Genomic DNA, 15,375 nt, shown 5'->3' with positions numbered 1-15,375 from the left:
AGAAAGAGAGAGGAAGGGAGGGAGGGAGGAAGGGAGGGAGGAAGGGAGGGAGGGAGGGAGGGAGGGAGGGAGGGAGGGAGGGAGGGAGGGAGGGAGGAAGGAAGGAAGGAAGGAAGGAAGGAAGGAAGGAAGGAAGGAAGGAAGGAAGGAAGGAAGGAAGGAAGGAAGGAAGGAAGGAAGGAAGGAAGGAAGGAAGGAAGGAAGGAAGGAAGGAAGGAAGGAAGGAAGGAAGGAAGGAAGGAAGGAAGGAAGGAAGGAAGGAAAGAAATCCTTGATAATTAAGCTACCAATCAATGTCAAATCTCCCACATTGATCTCCAAGTATATCTAAGTTTTCAAGTTAGCAGCACCCCTACCTTAAGTCCACCCATGGGAAAGTGACAACAGCACATGAGTAGAGGATTTCAAATAAACTTCTACTAAAGGAACACCCTCTTACAAAGGCACCAGAGAATTTGATGACTGCCTTTGAGAAGAAAAAAAGGAAAATAGTAAAAGACATGAGTTGCAGCCAAGCTGGAATGTGACAGAAAAAAGGAATCTGCCATAATCACCAGGGTTGCTCACTGAGGTCTCCTTAGCCTCTTTTTTTTTTTTTTAAACTTGAGGCTCAAAGTGATGGTAAGGCCTTTAAAAGCTGCTGAGCAGGAATAAACAGGAACCAGAGTTGCCCTTGATTGTTCATTTCTGTCTGGCTTTCCCCAAGATACTTTGGTGAGATCTGAAAGCTGACAGTTAGCCCTGGGCGGTTTATGTCACAAAGGATAGGACATTCTTCTGAAAGGGGCCTACCTCCTAGGTCTCAATGTTTTGCCTGGAAGCAAGTAAAAATCAGACAGGGAAACAGAGGCCAAATGCTGATGCATGCAAAACCAGACAGAGTGCATACATGGGAACATCACAGAGGCTTGTCTTCTTGTCACTCTCCTCTCTTCTTTCTTCCCTCCTCAGAAAATTTTAGTTCACTTGTTTGTGTATCTTTTCCTTCCCACCTCTCTCCTCCCCTCCCTACCACCCCAAACCAATTTTCTTTTTCATTTTCTCACTGTAGACAATACTGCCCGGATCCTTACCAGGAGATCTGGCTTTAGACAACAGGAGCAGAATGTCTTTTACCTTCCAATCCTGATTGCAGACAATGGAAGGCCCATGCTGAGTAGCACAGGCACACTGACAGTCCAGGTGTGTAGCTGTGATGATGAGGGTGATGTGATGTCCTGCAGTGCTGAAGCCTACATGCTCCCAGTCAGCCTGAGCAGGGGGGCCCTCATCGCCATCCTTGCCTGCATTTTTGTTCTCCTGGGTAAGTGCTGATTGTTCTAATCTACTCCATCCTGAGCAGTGAGTACTAGCTTTGGAAATCTTAAATAACGTTTTATGTAAATAATAGTTGGGGCAGCTGGGTGACATGGTGGATAGAAAATTCAGCCTGGAGTCAGGGAGACTCATCTATTTTCCCCAAGTTCAAATGTGATCTTAGACATTCACTAGTTATATGACCCTGGACCTAACCTTATTTGCCTCCATTTTCCCCATCTGTTAAATGAGGCTTGGAAGGAAATGACAAAACAATCTGACATCTTTGCCCAGAAAACTCCAAATAGGGTCACAAAAAATCGAACACTAATGAATAACAAAAATGGTAGTTGTGTTATTAACTATAGAAAGTCTCTTCTGAAGTGCCCTTTCCCTCAAAAGCCAATTAGAAGCAATCAAGCCAATCAGTATACTAAGACAACATTGCCCCATTGGGAGATAATAGAGGATTCAGAGGCATATCAGAAGGGAAAGAAGACAAGAAATATAGGACACAGTCCCTGCCCAAAATTAACTTCCTGCTTTGCTAGGGAGACATAATCAGTCAATCAGCAAACATTTATCAATCACCTTCAGTGTTTCAGATATTGTGATAGGAAGTCAAAGGAAAAAAAAAGGAAACTTTGCTCCATCAGGAGTTTGTATCCTCTGACACATGCAGTCATAATTATATACAAAATAAATATAAGAAAGTGATCATAAGCAATCCCTAGTGGAGAATATCAGAAAAGATCTGGCCATTTGAACCAAATTTTGAAAAAAAACTAAGAACTCTAAGAGGCAGAAGTGAGGACATTCCAAGCACAGGGATCGGGAATGAGATTTGGGAAGAGGAGATGGAGTGATGAAGGTGAAGAACAACACAAAGGCCAGTTTAATTAAACCATAGTCTGCACAAAAGGAGAAGAAACAAACATGCCCTAATGCTGGAAAGGCATGTGGAGGGTGAGTGATGAAGTACTATAAATGTTCAATGGAAAAATCACATTTGCATCTGAAAAATAAAAAACAGAATGTTTTCAAACTAATATATCAGAATAATAGAACTCTACAGATTGACAAGAAAAATCATCTATCTCATGAAACAATGGTGGGAATCAAATGAGATAAGATCTGGAAGGTGCTTTGCAAACTAGAAAGCATTAGAGAAATGTCCATGATGGCTATTCTCAAATCATTGTTTTATGGATGAGGAAGTTGAGGCACTGAGATGTGAAATTATTTAACAAATGTTTCAAAACTAGTGAATGGCCAGACAGAGACAAGAAGCCAACTTAGATGGCTCAGCCTCCTCAGATTTCACTATATTTGCCACCTACTGGGTTTGGGTTATTTTCAAAAAGTAGATAATGTAATGGAAAGAGCTTTGATCTTGAAGTTGAAATACCACCTCAGACTAGATATGTGACCATGGGTAAGTCAGTTAAACTCTCTGCATATCAGTTTCCTTATCAGCAAAAATAATGATAATGGCAGTACCTGCCTCAATGGGTTGTTGTGAGGACCAAATAAAAAATGTATGAAAAGTGCTTTGCAAACCTTAGAATGCTATATGGGATGGTGTTCAGTACTTTGTTCTAGTCATCATTCTAGCAATCCACCAACAATTATTTCTTAAACATCTGCTATGTACCTGGTACTCTTTTAAGAGCAGAAACAATCACTATTCTTGAGGAGTTTCCATTATAATGGAGGGGAAAATAAAGGCGGATACGTAAATCGATAGATAGATAGATAGATAGATAGATAGATAGATAGATAGATAGATAAATGAATTGAAGGATTGATGATAGAAAAATGAAAGGTTAGGGGATTGAGCAATAATTAGAAAGTGAATAAATAAAAATATCTAGAACGTAATTCAATATAATGTAGTTTGGGGGGAGGGTACTAGTAGTTATGTCACTAGCATTTTCCTGGGACTTAATGTAAAGAGCCCATGGATACTTTGAGTGATGGCTTCATTATCAGCATTATTAAAAGTCAACAAATGAAAGTCAAAGAAAATAAACTACTGAGATCAAATCCCCAGTACCTGTGCATGAAAAAATTACAAAATCTGATCTAAATTCAAGATCCAGGTGGGATCCTACTTCTTCCCTAACAGTAATTGATATTAAGTCAATTCTAGAAAACTAAAATGTACCCAGTCGGACACTCACTGATCTTAGAACTATATCAAGGGCATCTTGGCCTTCTTTCTCTCATCTATTTCCAGCTTATGTCTAATATCCTCATGGAAACTGAAACTCAGCATGAGATAACCATTAAGAAATGGAGGCAAAAGTCAATCTCCAAGTTTTACAAGTATCCCTATTAATTTTGCTGTATGCCAGCAAGACATAGAAAACAATAGTTTCAAAAGAATTAAAAGTGAATGTGCCACCTAAGGCACTGGAGAAGCTATAGGGCTTGTAAGCCAGTTTCAATGTTTAACTTCTGAGATTGGGTCATAGAATTAGAAGGAATTTTAGAGTCTAGCTAGTTCAACCCCATTACATAGAAGATAGAATACCAGGCCAGGAGTCAGGAAAACATCTTTGTGTGTTTAAATCTGGCCTCAGACACTTATTAGCTAAGTGATCCTAGGCAAGTCACCAGACCCAGTTTCCTCATTTGTAAAATGATCTGAAGAAGGAAATGGCAAAACACTCCAGTATCTTTGCCAAGAAAAGCCCAAATGCAGTCGCAGAGAGTCAAGCACAGCTGACATGACTGAAGAGCAAGAAGTTGAACTTCCAAATTTTTTTCTAAAGATAAGGAAAATTTTGACCAAGAGAAATTAAGTGACTTCCCTTAAGACTCAGCGGGTACACATGGAAATACTGAGGTTTGAACTTGGCCTTCTGATTCTAGAGCCTGTACTCATTATTCTTTCCCTCACTTCCACCTAGGAAATTTCTGAGAGGAAGAGAAGACGAGCTGGTCATTCACAGTGTAATAATTAAAATTATGAGGCTACTAGTAGCTTAATAACTTTATTAAATCAAAGCAGTACTAGTAAAGAGAGGGAAAGGTAGGAAAGAGAGAGAAATACTTAGCTTCCTAATCTATTGGCCACCACAATGGATTGAAGCTAAGCATCGACAAGAGTTCCTCCAGGTCCCTTCACTCCAGCCTGAAGACCCCAAAGACGTCCTGGTCACCACTTACAAGCTCTTTTTCCACCCACTGGCTCTCACACATCACATCTCAGGAACCAACCATAGTTTCTTAATTTTCCTGGACAGTCCAGAGGGGCAGTGCCTGTAGAATCAGTTTCTTGTCTCATTGGTTCTTTAACTTCCTTTTTCTGAGGGCTTGTCTATACCTGAATTTACTCATTGGTCTTTGACCTCCAGGTCACTGAGAGATGATGTTAAACAAAGTGACATAATGGAAAGAGAACTTCTCTTCCAAAAATCCCCTCTGTAATTCTACTGGGAGATGAGCATTTTGAAATCTCCCCAGTTGAGGTCTTTGGGAGATTAACATGCCTAGTCTCCCCAATGAATCATTTCAAATAATAAATTTATACCTCTAAAGATTCTCTTACTTGAGGTATATGGAATATTGTACTTTACCTAGAGGGAATTATAAGAATTTGGGGGATAAGAGGGAAATAAAAGATAAAGAAAACAAAAATGACGGATAGACACTTTGACAAAAAGCCAATTAGGGGGCATCCCACTTTGGCAAGAGAGGATGTCAGGTTGGGGCCAGGGGTCTCATACTATTAAGAGAAAGCAAGGAAAGCTGATAGCTCACTGGGCAAATCCCCTGTACTAGACTTCAAGAGGACTCAGACAAAAGGCACACAAGGATGGGCAGGCATAGCAAAGTTGTAACAGGCATCATCAGAGAGCATGTCCAGATTAATGAGGTCACAACTCCAAATCCATTTGACTGTCTTAGTAAACAGCCAGGAGGGCAGTAAGCAAACTGATGTAGTATGTGGATATTATTAGATACTATTATATAAATATGTTAAATATAGGCTTCCTCCTTGGCAAAGGAAACTTCTCCTCACTCCCCATTTTTTTCTGCCCTGGCTCTCCTCAGACCTAAATCTGACCCCGAAACCAGGAAAATATCTGTAATGCATATAATTTCTCATGCCTGGGAATCAAATAATTGGCATACTCAGCTTGGAGAGAACAATGAGAGGATGACTATATTACTTTACAAGTGAGGGTTTTTGTTGGGAGCATAAGACAAAAAGGTTATTTGGAGGATATTAGAAATGCAACCATGCTTATGGAGATGCATATATTTTTGAGGTGCAGATGGATGTGGTAGGATTTCCATTGTCCCAGCAGAGTCAAATAGAAGAAAGTTTCCTCAGGCAGGCCTAGAGGACAGAGACACAAACCCAGTGACAGGAAGGGGCTGACTTCAAATCTGGCCTCAGACTCTTCCTAGCTATGTGACTCGGGGCAAGTAGCTTAACCCCACATGCCTAGCCCTTACTGCTCTTCTGCCTTGGAACTCGGTACCAATTCTAAGACAGAAGTTAAGGATTTTTTTTAAAAAGGAAATTTTCTGCTTTTTAATGAAAACACTAGAAAGTCTTAACAAGAACCCTGCAAAATTTTAAAGATGGAAAGGACTTTACTAGCCCATCTATTCTAACCAAGGCACAGCTGAAAAAGAATTTTCTGTACAGCAAGCAAAGAAGAAAATTCCTATTCATATAGAACTGACAGTCTAATAGGGAAGCCAATACATAAAGAGAAGCTGGGAAGGTAAGGGAAGGGGAGGCTATCTATCCCCTTGGGGATAAAGATGCTGGTTGGAACCTGCCTGAAGACTTTAAGAGAGAAGAAACCCATTACTTTTCTAAACATCTCACTTCACATTTGGATAGCTCTATTTTGAGGACATTTTCCCCTTCCTCAAACATAATTCTACTTTATAACTTCTATCCATTGTTCCTAATTATGACTTATTTTATTAAACAGAAAAAAAATTAATATCACTTTCTATTTAATAAGTACATGAAAATAACTCACATAAGTATTATCCTCTTCAAACTGAATATTCTCCATTCTTCAAGAAAGGCAGCTAGGTAGTTGATAGAGTGCCAGGCCTGGAGTCAGAGGAACTCATCTTCCAGAGTTCAAATCAGGCATCAGACACTTACTAGCTGTGTGATTCTAGACAAATAACCTATTTGCCTCAGATTCTTCATATGTAAAATGAACTTGAGAAGGAAATATCAAATATTCCAGTGCCTTTGCCAATAAAACCCAAACTGTGGTCAAGAAGAGTCAGGTACAACTGAAAAGCTACTGAACAACAACCTCAATTTCTTCATTTGTAAAATGAAGGGGTTGTACTCAATGTCCCCTAAGGTCCCTTCCAGCTCTAAATTCTGTAAATGATCCTATAAACTCAGTTCTACATGAAGAAAATAAAACCATAGATAAGTTATAAGAATCTTTAGAGACCAAGTTTGTTTTACATATGCAAAAACTGTGGTTCACCAAGATTAAATGATGTGGCGAGGTTCATCAAGCTGTAAATGTCAGAAGATGAAAACCATAGTCCTATATTCTTTCTGCCACATATGGATTTACAAATAATCTTCGGAGATCCAAGAAATCTTGGAACTAAAAATTACCCTCTAGACTCCACTTCTCTCTTCTGTAAAATAAAAGAGTTGGTCTCAATGATCTCTCATGTCCCTTCCAGCTCTAACCTTCTTTAGTCAATGATTCCTCTGGTTTCCTACCATTGATAACAGAAAGAGAATATTATTGCAATTCCTAAACTACCCATAGGATGGCATGAGAGGAACTCAGGTAGCTGAATGTCACATACAGCAGGAGAATTGAAAAGCCACTTACCATCAGCAGAGAACCCAGACTGTCAGCCCCCCCACCAAAAAAGCTTCTGGGAGCTTTTTCACAATCTTTTAGGAACTGCATATTTCACACATTAGTTAGTTACTTCAGCCAAATAGGTTCTCTGTGACTCTTTTAACCTCATCCACAAAAGAGGCTTCTACACAAGGAGTGGAGTTCAAGAGGCATCATTTGTGTTCTCAGAAAGCCCTCAGGAGGCTCTGGAAGCGAAACGTCACAGGTGGCACATAAGCTGATGGCAGTCAGCCTTGCCCCTTCAGAATGATCTCATTTTCCACTCTTCTGAGTTGTACCTCATTAACATTGTAACCCCCATCCATTTCACTGAGGCATTCCCACAGACCTAGTGAGGAAAGGGTCTTGTTAGATTTGCTGAGGCAGATTTCTATTTTAGGATGGGAACTTATGGCAAGATCTTTCCAATGTGTTCTTCTGCTTTTGGCCAGGATACAGAAGAACTCAGCATTGTTATTGTTAGGGCATCATTTGTGGCTATAGTATGCCATAGCAGATATAGAATTCTACTAGATCTTAATTCTAACCCATACAAATAAATACTAGCTGGAAGCTCCTTAGGAGCAGGCACTGTCTTTTGCCTTTCTTTGTCTAGTACTTAGCACAATGCCTGGCACCTAATAGGTGCTTAATAAATATTTATTGACTGACTGGATGGCTCAATGACCCCATGCAAGTTATTTGGCCTATCAGCAAGCACTTCAGGAAACTCTAAAACAATAAGTTACAGAAGAGTTGCTGGTTTCTTCCCTACTCAGATGAAATCACAAGTCTATAACATTTAAAGTTCATAATTTGATTCCAATTGCCTGAAATTATGAAATGTTATCTTGCATTAGAGTTCTGTGTGACTCTAATGTAGCATGTTTGAAGATACTAGATGCTGAGTTTGAATAGCGAATGAGGTTAACAGACATTTGCCCCAAAGGATTTGAGATGATTTGAGCTTTCCAGGAAGGATAGGAGAAAAGACAAAGTATGGAAGTTGCAAAGACTTACCCAGAAACTTTGTCTAAAGGCTAGGGATAACTTGGCTTTATGGAAGTCATCTTACCTTCAACATATACCCTCCAAGCCTGTAAAGGTTAATACCTGTTATTTTCCTGTACAATCTCATATCTCATTATTTCTTAGCATATACCTTTCATTCAACTCAAGCCAGACTTCTCCCTGCCCCACAAATATGCCACAAGCATTCCCATTCATATAACAATGCTCTTGTCTTGCTCCTCACATGAGGAATGGCTTCAATTATTCCCCTTAAAATGATGCGCACTCTACTACCCACCTTTGAGATCTACTTCAAGTCCTACCTCTCCTTTAAAGTCTTTCTTCAAGGTTCCTATGGATCATTCCCTTCTCTGAACTCCAGGTGCACTTCTTGGTGCTTAGAGGTAGGGTTGCCTGGTAGGTGGAAGTCTTGTTATCAGTTGTGTCTGACCCTTCCTGATCCTATTTGGGGTATTCTTAGCAAGGATACTTGAATGGTTTTCCATTTCCTTCTCCTCCTCATTTTATATATAAGGAAACTGAGGTAAACAGGGTTAAGTGACTTACCAAGGGTCACAAATCTGGTAAGCATATGAGATCAGATTTGAACTCAAGCTCCCCTGGTTCCAGGGTTGGCACTCTATCCATTATGCCACCTAGTTTCCCTGGGCTTAGGATTTAAAAGATATGGTTTTGGCTCCTGCCATAGATATTTACTGTTTACATTATATAATCCTACATATCACATGAACTTTATGAAACTCATTTTCCTCATGTGTAAAATGAGAATAATATTAGCACCTACCTGACTCACATGGTTATTTGAGGACCGTATGAAATAAAATATGTAAAGCTATGAACTTTATAGCATTCTATAACTGTGACTTGCCATTATCAAACTATTGATCATTTAACTACATGATTTCTGTCAGTGCTTGCTGATAGTTTCATGTTTCATTTTCTTCTCCCTACTTAGACTGCAAATTTCCTTCAATCATTTTCTCTGTCAGTTGGCACATAAGCAAGCCCCTTGAGGGCAAGAACCATGTTTTATGCCTCTTTTTCTCCCCACACCATATGAGTACTGACTGCATTGGAGGAATTCAATAAATACATGCTGCCTGCTTGATTGATTGTAAAATACAATGAAAATGTTAAGGCATTTGCAGCATTTCTTGGCATTTACAAATACTACGTTTCATAACCCAAGTTCTTTCAAATCATTTTTGTGAGTTATTAATCAATCCTTAATCTCTTGCTGAGCATATGACCACACTCTATGTTTTCCCACTGGATAAACTGTGTCTGACTTTCCAGGGTTGTCAAGCTGTCACTGTTCACCACCTACCTCTAACAAAACACACACACACACAATCAATCAATCAATCAATAAAAGTCTTACAGCTAAAATCTCAACACACTTTCCAGAAAATGTCTTCAGTCACAGAGATAAACAGCTCAATGGGATTATCTCTATCTTGCCTTTAATCCCAAGTGAACATGTCCTAGAAAAATACAGTTCTTGGGATAAAATATTATCCAAACCTTCAAGGACAGGTCTTAAAAATGAAGTGCTTAGTTACTAATGTGATTTTTTAATTCCCATTCTTCATATTTTATTGGACACACCTCTTTACCTGCCCTCCACAAAAAAGCATAATTAATTGTCTCAAGGCATACCTTTCTGAGAAACATGGGTTACTGGAAGAATAAAGATTGCTTCTATTTTCTATTTTTTTCTTAGAGAAAGTACTAGATTTTGGATGCCTACTTTTCATGCATTATTATAGAGGGATGTGAATTTAAAATGTTTTCAAGTGATTTTCAATACAGAATGGTTCACAAACTGGAAATATTTTGTGTGTGACAAAAACATGAATAGACATATATATAGCTATTCATTTTAATAGCTATTATTTATAAATTTATATTTTATTATTTATTATGTTAGAATATTATATATTATTTATAAAATTATTTTCTCTTAATATTTTATATATAATTTGTATATTTTATATAATAATTCAATTATTTATAAATATTTCTATTTATATACTCTCGATTCCATGCTACCTCTCACATATATATATATATATACATATATATATATATATATGTTACTACATCAAGAATCTGTGATTTCATCAATATGGAACCTCCCTTTACATAGGTGGAGAGAAAGAGAGTTGATGAGAGACAGAGAGAGAGAAGGAGGAAAGGAAAGAAGGACAGGGACAAGGACAGGGAGTCAGAGAGAAAAGACAGGGTTTGTTTGAGTCCTAACCATGACATGTCCTATATGTGACCCTCCTTGGGCAAGCTTCTCTTAGCCTCAATTTCATTATTGATAAAAATAGGAATACTGATATTTATATAACCTGTCTAAGAAGACTGTTTTAGGCAGAAAGGGGAAAGACTATGCAAATAACTTACCAAATATTATCTCTTTTGAACCTTACAGAAGCCCTGAGAGGTAGGCACTATTGCTATTCTTATTTTACAATTAAGGAAACAAAGGCAGACAGAGATTAAGTGACTTGCCCATGGTCACACACTTAGTAAGTGTCTGAAGCCACATTTAAACTCCTCTTTCTAACTCCAAGCCCAGCACTTGATTCACTGCACTAATAAGCATTAAGATTTTAACCTTAAAACAATATACAGGGGGCAGCTGGGTGATTCAGTGAATTGAGAACCAGGCCTAGAGATGGAAGGTCCTAGGTTCAAATCTGCCTCAGATACTTCCCAGCTATGTGACCCTGGGCAAGTCACTTGACCCCCATTGCCTAGCCCTTACCACTCTTCTGCCTTGGAACCAGTAGCCAGTATTGATTCCAAGATGGAAGGTAAGGGATTTTTAAAATACATAAAGGGTTATAAATTATGAAATCATATTTGTATTCAAATATATTAATATACATGCTCATATAGTAGAAGCTTGATTCTTAACACTGATATTAACAGAGATGGATACCAATTATGTTATCAGTCAGTAAGCATTTGGTAAATTCTTCCTTTGTGCCAGTCACTGTGCATTGGGAATAGAAACATAAAGCAAACCTATTCTCTATGTTTTCATCCTAATATGGAAGGCAACAGGTACCATCATAGGTATAATGAAGATACATATAAAGTAGATCCAACATAGCCTTAGAGGGGTAAGTTTTACCACAGATGGGACATGGTAAAGGTCTCTTATAGTTGGCGCTTAAGCTAAAGGTTAAAGGGAACCAGGGATTCCAAGTCCTAAGGGAGGAGAAAGAACATTCTAATTATGCTGGTTGGGTTATTGTCCTTCCCACTCAAAGAGGACCAAGAATACCTCACTATGTCAGGGTAAATGTCCAATGTGTCCAACTGTGGCTGATTATACCAATAGGAGCTCAGAAGGCTCTGCCACAGTTCAGGAACAAAGACAAAGGGCTCAAGTGAATATTTGCATTTCATACAAAGGCATAGAAATGGAATATGGAGATATATCTGAGGGACAGTAAGTACTCAGTTACAGTTTGACTATATAGTACATGGAGAGAAGTAATAGGTAAGAAAACTTGAAATATAAGATCATTTGTATAAAACTCTAAATGTCTAATAAAAGAGTTGATATTTGATATTAGAGGTAATTGAGATCTACTAGAATTTAATGACAGTGTCATAGTCAGAACTTCACTTTAGAAAAATCACTTAAGCATTTGTGTGGAAGATAGATTGGAATGGGTAGAGAATTGAGGCAGGAAGATCCATCAAAAAATGTAGGTAAGGGATGATAAGAGCCTGAAATAAAGGGATGGCCATGTGAGTGAAAAGCAAATATATGAGATGTAGTGAACATAGAGATAACCAGGTTTAACAACTGAGTGAAAATGTGGAATAGTTAAATGTGAGGAGTTGAGGTTATAACCTTGGATAACTAGAAAGTTGGTGCTGTCTTCTATAGTCTCAGGGAAGTTAGAAATCAGGTTAAATAGATGGAATTGCCTGCCAGCACTGGGAAGGGAACAGAGGGAGGGAGAATAATAAGTTCAACCATATAACTTAAGAAAACTTGTGTAGAAATTAGTTATTATGTGTAATTTGTAAAAAAAAATTGAAAACCAAATAATAAATAAAAATAAACATCAGCTCTACACCAAAACAGGAGGTAGATTTGACTTTAGGTGTGTTAAGTTTGAGCTGTCTTCAGGTATGCAAATCTGGGGATCATCAATGTAATGATGATCATCCAGTCCATAAACTGATGAAGGCAGAGTCAGGAGTTAACAGGACATCGACTGGCCAAAATATGTGATATAGAGTAATATAAAACAAGTCTAAAAAGGTAAGCCAAATGTGAAAGACTTAAATACAAAGCTGAGGAGTTTCTATTTTGTCCTCTAGGGAACTAAAACCTGCTATAGATTTATGAGTAAGTGGCATGGCCAATCCTATCCTTTAGGAAATTTATTCTGGCAACTATATGGAGGATATATTACAGAGGGAATAACCTAGAAGCATAGTTATCAATTGGGAAACTTTGGGTCTGAGCTGGAGTTATAGTAGTGCCAGTAAAGAAAAGTAGAATGATACAAGAGATATCATGAAGACAGAATTGAGGGGCAGTGAGGTGGCTCAGTGAACAGAGAGCCAGGCCTGGGCATGAGAAGTCTTGGTTTCAAAATTGGCCTCTGACACTTCCTAGCTATGTGACCCTGGGCAAAGCACTTAATCCCAAATCCCCAAAAAAATCCCTTTCTGTGCTTCTGCCTTGGAGCTAAAATTTAGTATCAATTCTAAAACAGAAGGTAAGGGTTTTTTTTTTTGTTTATTTTGTTTTGTTTTTTAAAGAGAGAGAGAGGTGCCAAGCCTTGACAACTGATTTTAAAAGAGGAGGGAAAGGAGAGAAGAGTTGAGGATGATGCCATGGTTAGATAACAATGACTGAAGGGTGATGGTGCTCTCAAAATTGAAATAGATAACTTTAGGAAAGTTCACTAGGAAGATAGTAAGTTTTGTTTGGGCTATTTTAAGTTTGATTTACCTATGGGACATACAAGGGGAAGTGTCCAATATTAGAGTTCCCTCTACAGCTTCCTTGACAAGTCTTTGCTTGAATATTTCCAGAGAAAGGGAACCCAGCTTATGTGCCCAGAAGTGAACACAGTAATTCTAATATGAATCAACCACATATATCTTTCATAGGAAATACCATTAAACTAGCTCTCCCCATGTGTATTTGTATGCTTATTTGTTTCCAGTCTAAAAGTAGAACTTAAATTTGATTAAAAAAATACAAAGATAGATGTTCTTTTGAAGTATTGCCTCAGTCTGTCAAGATCCTTTTCGGTCCTGATTCTCTTAATGACTGTTTGCTTTTCACAGTGCTGGTGCTGCTTATCTTATCCATGAGGCGACACAGGAAACAGCCCTACATCATTGATGATGAGGAGAACATACATGAGAACATTGTCCGCTATGATGATGAAGGAGGCGGGGAGGAGGACACAGAGGCCTTTGACATAGCAGCCATGTGGAATCCACGGGAGGCACAGACAGGAGCAGTGGCAAAGACAAGACAGGACATGCTGCCTGAGATTGAAAGCTTGTCTCGATATGTTCCTCAGACATGCACCATGGACAGCAACGTCCACAGCTATGTGCTAGCCAAGCTCTATGAAGCTGACATGGATCTGTGGGCCCCTCCTTTTGACTCCCTCCAGACGTACATGTTTGAGGGGGATGGCTCTGTGGCGGAGTCCTTGAGCTCATTACAGTCAGTCACTTCGGACTCAGACCAGAGCTATGATTTCCTGACAGACTGGGGACCACGTTTCCGAAAGCTGGCAGAAATGTACGGTGTGACAGAAGGCAATGGGCCACTGTGGTAACAAATTTGTGGGGGAGAGGGACCACAGAGCGTTCCCACAATGCAGTGCAAGTCCAAATACAGATCCATTTTCATCAGATGCTTCTGTGAATATGGGTGTGGTCTTCTAAATAGCAATACTGTGCTGGAGAGTGAGAATGGGGGAGGGGATAGGGAAACAGCTCTCTGAATCAGCTTTACTTGATTAAATTAAGTAATTGAAAGGCAAAACAAAAGAAATGGGGGGCTACCCTTTTATATGGCTGTATTTAAAACCTTGACATCCAGTTGCCCTGGGTTTCTTTTCACTGCAGACCTCTGCTGCCTGGATCATAAAGAAGCTTACGGACACAGATATTAATCCTCAACTCAAACGGGGAGGGGAGGGGGGGAATAGCCAGCAGAGATATGACCCATACTTCCACAATCATTTAATTTTATTTTCCAGTTATGGATTTTGCTGGCTCACCAAACCACAGAAATCAACCCACACAAAAGAAAACAAGAAACTGAGATCTCAGTATTTTTGTGTGAAATGAATCTTACTCGTTCTGGGATTTGTGAAATTCTTAAAAAAAAAAAAAACAACCCTTTTAAGACAAGGTTAGGCTTCTATCTGCCTTGCATGGGGGAAGGGGGTGGGTAGGGAGGGAGAGGGAAGAGGTGTTGACTTTGTGCTCAAGTTGAATGGCTGAAGCAAGAGTCATTGGCATTACTACTAATCCATCTCTAAGATGTTAGCATATGTTTATTCTCCTCTCAGCTCTTTAACTGTGGTACTGCTAAAATGATCAGAATGAAACCAGAAAAAAAACTGCCTCTTTTGCACTGTAGATGTCTCTTCCACGTGCCAAATGTGAAGATTAGATGTTATGGAAGAAAGCCAAATAAGAAGAAAGATATCTGATAACTACATGGGTTAGAGGGCTTTCCTAATCTGTGTGAGGTCAATCCAAGGGATGTTTACATACTGTAGATAACCTACTTGAACAAATGCAGTATTATAGAAGAATAAATGGATGTAAGAAAATTACATGTATAAGTTTTGTATATTTGTTAATAATTTTGGTAATAAATATGATGTACTGTATCACAGTACCTTAGCACTTCTTTTAATAAAAGTTAAATAGAAGGGAAAGTCTGGCAGAAATTTATTGTTTAGACTATGAGTAAGGAGACACTATTCTGAAAGACATTGATTTATCATCTGTCCCTTGGGTTTCTGAAAAATACCAAGTCTGGTTAAGATAATGGCCAAGAAATTTAAAGTATTCATTCTACTTCTTCCAGAACATCCTTGGGTGGCCTTGACTTAAGATACTGTCCTGAGTTCATTCTATTGACTCCTTTATCTCAACATGAGAA

At 38.7% G+C, this 15,375-nt stretch overlaps 1 protein-coding gene across 2 annotated transcripts in view; it reads left to right on the top strand.

The window, feature by feature from the left end:
- The window catches only part of CDH20 (cadherin 20), a 289,887-nt gene extending 274,739 nt beyond the window's left edge, over positions 1-15,148 (top strand). For both annotated transcript variants that reach the window (XM_056824252.1, XM_056824253.1), the window contains 2 exons: positions 1,052-1,303; positions 13,527-15,148. In XM_056824252.1, the coding sequence (XP_056680230.1) occupies positions 1,052-1,303; positions 13,527-14,032 (758 nt within the window). In that variant the 3' untranslated portion in view covers positions 14,033-15,148. The remainder of the gene's footprint in view (positions 1-1,051; positions 1,304-13,526) is intronic.
- The last annotated feature ends 227 nt before the right edge of the window (positions 15,149-15,375 follow it).

This window comes from Monodelphis domestica, chromosome 3, assembly GCF_027887165.1.
Source record: "Monodelphis domestica isolate mMonDom1 chromosome 3, mMonDom1.pri, whole genome shotgun sequence".
In the NCBI taxonomy this organism is placed as follows: domain Eukaryota; kingdom Metazoa; phylum Chordata; class Mammalia; order Didelphimorphia; family Didelphidae; genus Monodelphis; species Monodelphis domestica.
The sequence above is the reverse complement of the archived record's forward strand: the minus strand, read 5'-3'. Positions and strand labels throughout refer to the sequence as shown.